At 46.9% G+C, this 6,417-nt stretch overlaps 1 protein-coding gene across 4 annotated transcripts in view; it reads right to left on the bottom strand.

Annotated features, from left to right (window-relative positions):
• MDGA1 (MAM domain containing glycosylphosphatidylinositol anchor 1) overlaps window positions 1–6,417 on the bottom strand; it is a 235,469-nt gene that overhangs the window by 6,385 nt on the left and 222,667 nt on the right. For all 4 annotated transcript variants that reach the window (XM_018563338.1, XM_018563337.1, XM_018563336.1 and 1 more), the window contains one exon: window positions 663–787. In XM_018563338.1, coding sequence (XP_018418840.1) covers window positions 663–787 — 125 coding nt within the window. The remainder of the gene's footprint in view (window positions 1–662; window positions 788–6,417) is intronic.

A 6,417-nucleotide genomic window follows, 5' to 3' on the forward strand; every position in this document is an offset into this window, starting at 1 on the left:
TATTATATTATATTATTATTATCCTAATTAATGACTTTGTTATTTCTGAATAAACCGGCCGTAGCAGAAACGTAAGAATTGCTCTGGTCCATGCGGGGTGCACAGGGGTGAGAGCTGAGCCGATTGAAGACGATGTTATTGATAATTCTCATACACGGAGCCTGATTTGGGGTGTTTGTTTTTAATGACATAATTGGGGTTTTCCATTTATACTAATTTTTGAGGTTGGCGGTCATCGTCACGTTTCGGTGTGATCCTGTTTTTTCATAATGTATTAAAACCAGCCTGACGGTCCAGTTTATTCTAAATGGAAATTCTATCATTTGCTTTCCTTTAGTCCAACAGGGACACCTCTTGTGTCAGGAAGTGAAGGGAAATCTGGCTGAAGGATGGGACAGGGAAAAAAAGAGGTTTAACCATTTCTTACCCTTTCTAGAAAAGTTTTGGCTTTAGATACACTTTAACAAACGATGATTTGCTTGTGTTGCTTGCCCACTAACATGCAGGAAAAATGCTATCAGTGCTTGGGAGGTTCAGATACAGGAAGTGATAACATGAAAACCTGCATCCTGCCATATAGGGAACCTTCATCTTATTTGTATTATTAGATTCATGAATGGATTTCATTCTTGGAAAATATTTAATAATATAATAACTCTTACCTGGAAGGGTCTGATGGGGTTGATTTGAATGTTGGCGAGCTGCCATTTATTGCCGTTGTCCCCGCTCAATGACCACACTGGCATGTCGCCGGTATTACTGGAACGCAGCATCACGTTCAGACGACCTGATGAGCAGAGAACAAAGAAGCATGTAATTCACATGTGCACCGAGACAAATTTAAAGGTGACACACCAAATTTCAATCCTGTCCTCCATATTCCGCCTCCTGCAGTCTTGCATGCTGCATTTCAGATGGATTGCCTTTTGGATCAGGCGTAGGCAACCTGGGCACTCCAGGTGTGGTGAAACTACAAATACCATCATGCCGCTGCCAGTGGGAGTCCCGCCTGTGGCTGTCAGGGTCTTGCCATGCCTCATGGGACTTGTAGTTCCACAACAGCTGGAGTACCCAGGTTGCCCACCACTGTTTTAGATCATTATTTGGAATCCTTCCAGAAGGTAGTTCAGAGACTGGCATGGCGCGCTACCACAATGCACGTTGCTAGGTGCACTATAACTCCACGGCCGGGTTCACATATTCAAAGCGGGTTACATGTATCCGGGATGAATTCGGGAACATTTGTCCGAATTTTGACTCGGAACGAATCGCACGTGTCTAGTCACAACCAAATGCGCCTAAAACTTCCTGCACACCCTTAGCATCCTGTTGGGTCACCAGAAGTCCTTAAAACCAACCAGGATTGAGGCCACGTCCACATTTTACCCACAACTTTCCCTTTCCTGGGTTTCCTGCGGTGCCGCAGGTACATCAGGTACATGCCAACCCTCACCATTCCTCCGCCCCCCTCCCCCCCCCAGAGAAGGACACGAGGGACACGTAGCACCAAAACCGAGCATCATGCCAAAGCTTTTTGTTAATAAGCTCCCCCCTTGTGTGACTGTACTGGGTGCTAGAAAGGAAATTCGTACAGATAATTCAGACATGACCTTTGGAAAGGAGGGGATTATGGATGACTATTTAGAAAAGGCTAATCTGACAGAGAGAGAGAACCGAGGCTTTAGGAGAGACGCGGCAATTATACATAGAAGGGGGCTGCGGAGGATTAGAGATAATATTTCACAATAAACAGCACAGCCCTAAAACAACACTCATCGCTTAATGTCATTCCCTTCCATGAGTACTTCTCAGAACGAGCTCCGTCCCTGGAGGGCCCGTCATCGGAGAGGCCACTGTCAGCGAAACCAGCCAAATCAGTGACTATCTATCTATCTATCTATCTATCTATCTATCTATCTATCTATCTCTCCATCTATCCATCCATCCATCCATCCATCCATCCATCTATCTCTCTCTCCATCTATCTCTCTATCTATCTCTCTATCTCTCTCTCCATCTATCTCTCTATCTCTCTCTCCATCTATCTCTCTATCTATCTCTCTATCTATCTCTCTCTCCATCTATCTCTCTATCTATCTATCTATCTATCTATCTATCTATCTATCTATCTATCTATCTATCTATCTATCTATCTATCTATCTATCTATCTATCTATCCATCTCTCCATCTCTCTATCTATCTATCTATCTATCTATCTATCTATCTATCCATCTATCTATCTATCTTATACGCAGGGCTGGATTTCCCACGTGGCCACCGAGGCCTGGCCTCGGGGCAGCAGGGAGTAGAGGGACAGCACAGCCATCAGGTGGGTAGTTTTTTTTCTACATTTAGCCCAGCTTCGGGTAAGCAGGGCTAAATGTAGAGCGGGGAAGCCACCACTCGGTTTGTACAAGTGATCTAGGCAATGCCACCAAGATCACTTGTAATAAGCCATGTCCGATCCCCCCCGCCCCCTTCATGGTCTGCCCCAACCTCCAGCTTCCACTCTCTGCTAGCCGCCTCCCTCCACGCCGTGGTTTTCGGGGTCCCCCGCTCTGCAGGGGGACCTGCGAGCACGGCAAGGTAGTTCAGGATGGAGAGCGGGGAGCAGAGTGGAGAACGTCCGTTCTCCGCACTGCTCCATGTAAACAGTGATAGGGGAGAGCTACACTCGCAGCCTTCCCATCTCAGCTGTCACAGGAGTTCCAGCACAGTACTTTGCTCAAACTCCCATATTGGAGGTGACACAAAATTTATAAAAAGTAAAACATTATTAAATAAATAGATTTTTTTTTGTTTAATGGTTAAAAAAAAAATAATTAAATGAAATAAAAAAAATGTAAAAAAAATGATAAAAAATAATAAAATTTTAAAATTATAAAACAATTATAAAAAAGTAAAAAAAATAAGGAGAAAATTAAAAAAATTTAAACCAACCCCGCCGCCCCCGCCATCTGGTTGCCATTCTCCATGGGGGTGGGGGAGGGGGGGAAGCATTGAGGAACCTGGCTTTGGGGCAGCAGAGAAAGTAAATCCAGCCCTGCTTATACAGCCCATGTTTTTGGACACCTGACCATCATATCTTTATGAGCTTGTTGGACATCTAATTCCAAAACCATAGTCATTAAAATGAAGTTGCCCCCTCCTCCTTTGTGGCTACAACAGCCTCCACTCTTCTAGGAAGGCATTCCACAAGATTTAGGAGGGTGGAGGGTTTCTGTGGGAATTTGTGCCCGTTTGTGGGGTCAAGTACTGATGTTGGATGAGAAGACCTGGCTCAGAACAGGCGTTCCAATTCAGTGGGTGATCAGTAAGGTTGAGGTCAGGGCTCTGTGCAGGCCACTCGAGTTCCTCCACACCAAACTGGGCAAGCCATGGAGGTGGTCATTGACTAGGCTGAGATGATGTCATCAGTATGCTGCAGGCAGGAGGAAGTATTTCCTCAGTCTTCTCTCCTCCAGTAATCACACTGTAACATTGTCAGACATTTATGAGCACAGAGAGCTGCACAGGCACCAGGATTTACATGATTGTGTCATCTCTGATCCCGTGTTCTATCGAAAAGCTCCAACTACCTCACTGCCGTGTACTTGCAAGTTGGAGATTTTGACCAGACGGCATTAGACTGCAAAACACAAAGAGTGACGGAGCTTCTGTACAGCTGCATTTTAACAATATTCAGCAGGTGGGCAAACTCGACGAGTATTCTGAAACTGCTATGCGCGCATGCGCACCGCAACCGTACAGGGCTCCAGTCTTTCTGAGCACCGGAAGTGAGGTAGTTGGAAATTTCGATGAGTTGGAGCTTTTGATAGAACACCGGCATCTCAGTCCAGGAAGCAGATGGTGACCCTGGATGGTGCCTGAACAAAGATGGCGCCGTCAAAAGCAGATGAAGGCTTTGTCCGGGGGAGTACAGTGATCTCCGAGAAAGGAAATAAATACTTGGAAGGGTTACAATGACACAATACTGAGCTTGCTGCACTTAAAGGAGAACTATGGGGTTAAGGCTTTTCCCCATAGTTCTCCTTAGGGTAACGGGAGGATACAAACTAGCGTCCTCCCCTCACCCTAGGCTCAGTATACAGCGAGCTGTAGCTCCTGGTATACTGAGATGCCGCAGCTGAAGCGGATCCCGACAATTATGTCTGGATCCGCCCAGCTGCGTGACTGACAGCTCTCATCGCTGGCGGATCGGAGCGGGGAGGGGGGAATCCAGCCCCGCCCCTGTCACGGCAGAGAGCCGTGACAGGATCGAGAGGTGAGCGAGCTACGGTATGTGTTCGCTCACGATCTACTGAGCCGACCTGTGACAGTCTCATTGTCACAGGTCGGCTAGAACTATGAGGTGAGTGAAAAGCACCCCCTCATAGTTCTCCTTTAACATGAAAGAATATGAATACCATGCTGGGTCTACTTTAAAATGTGTTATGGCTCAGGGTTTACTTTGTGTCTCCGCGATAGTTTAATGTCTGTGACTGTCTGTACATATTGGGATTTCGGTGTTTTGAGTCCTTACAAGCTCGTCTTTCTTAGATAGTAGAATCTCCGGAGACGTTGTGCACATCTTTCTCCAGCGGCTGAGCGGAAGCCGCACGTTTCTCATTACGTTGCGTTCCCCAGAACAGATGAGGGCGTTCAGTTCTGCTTTTACTGCTATTTAATTTACTATTTCTCGAGGATGAAAAGATAACAGCGAGCGCGGAATAACCGCCGGGATTTATACGCAACGCCGGCGCCTTGCTCTCAGGGTTGGAGACACCCATCACCCAAAATGAAAAATGATAACAGAGCTCACACAAAGGAAAAGCCGAGCAAAAAGCAAAATCCTTTAAAGGAGAACTATGAGGTGAATGCTTTTCACTCACCTCATAGTTCTAGCCGACCTGTGACAATGAGACTGTCACAGGTCGGCTCAGTAGATTGGGAAGTGAGCAAACACATACCGGCGTTCGCTCACCTCTCGATCCTGTCACGGCTCTCTGCCGTGACAAGGGAGGGGCTGGATTCCCCCCTCCCCGCCAGCGCTGACTGGCGGGACGGACGGGGGAGGGGGCGGTTACAGCTGGCTCTGCCTCTAGATAGGCAGAGCCAGCTGTCAGTCACGCAGCTGGGCGGATCCCAGCATAATTGTCGGGATCCGCTTCAGCTGCGGCGTCTCAGTATACCGCGAGCTACAGCTCGCGGTATATTGAGCATAGGTTGACGGGAGTACGCTAGTTTGTGTCCTCCAGTTACCCTAAGGAGAACTATGGGGAAAAGCCTTAACCCCATAGTTCTCCTTTAACTGCTTATGGTATTCCGGAGACATTACGCTGAACCGGAGATGGAACCTGGGAACACACAAACATCCAGCGGTAGCAGACATTACAAGGGGTGGGCTCTAAGTGGGTAGGAAGATGTGTGCCAATCGTTTGCATATTTGTAGTGCCTCTTTAATATGCACACTGGAACAGTCCTTTGAGAACTTACAGGAGAACTATGAGGTGAGGGATTTTCGTTCATCCGCATAGTTGGAGCCGACGTGTGACAATGAGACTGTCACAGGTCGGCTCAATAGATCAGGAAGTGAGCGAACACATACCATCGCTCGCTCACTTCTGGATCATATCCCTGCACTGTCAGTCACCTGCAGGGATTCCCCCCTCTCCGTTCCTCCAGCGCTGACTGGAGGAACGGACGGGAGAGGGGGCGGGTACAGCTGGCTCTGCCTCTAGATAGGCAGAGCCAGCTGTCACTCACGCAGCTGGGTGGATCTTGACAGTAATGTCGGGACCCGTCCTTGCTGCGGCGGTATCAGTATACAGCTACAGCTCGCAATATACTGAGCTTTGGGTGACGGGAGGATGCTAGTTTATGTCCTCCTGTGACCCTTAAGAGAACTATGGGGAAAAACACTTACCTCATAGTTCTCTTTTAAAGTAGATGCAAACCCCGAATGACATTCGTTTTCCCTAAAGCACTTTGTATCATAAACAATTGTCATTAAAAAAATAAAATAAAATACTTATTTTCACCTTTAATTAATTTTTTCTATGTCAGTGCTGCTAAACTCCTGCAGCATCTTTGCAGCCGCATGCAGCGATGGCTGCATGGCATTTATAAGCGTGGTCTGTGCCTGTGTAATGTGTGATGAAACTGACATTTGTAGTGTCTATTTTATTCCAGTGTGGCAACGCAGGAGGACCATTGGGAGTCGGGAACAAAGAGTTGTCACCCTACAACAGGAAGCACCTGAACAAGGACATTCATGGTGAGATCACCAGGGAATGCTTTAAAAATTTGAGTGTGGTGGTACATTAGAGTGTAAGCTCCTCTGGTGCAGATATTGATGTGACTAGCTCAGTGTTCTCTGTACAACTCTGTGAAATATGTCAGATATATATAAATTAAAATGATAAATGTGACTGAGG

Source organism: Nanorana parkeri, unplaced genomic scaffold (assembly GCF_000935625.1).
Source record: "Nanorana parkeri isolate BGI_ZX_2015 unplaced genomic scaffold, ASM93562v1 scaffold655, whole genome shotgun sequence".
In the NCBI taxonomy this organism is placed as follows: domain Eukaryota; kingdom Metazoa; phylum Chordata; class Amphibia; order Anura; family Dicroglossidae; genus Nanorana; species Nanorana parkeri.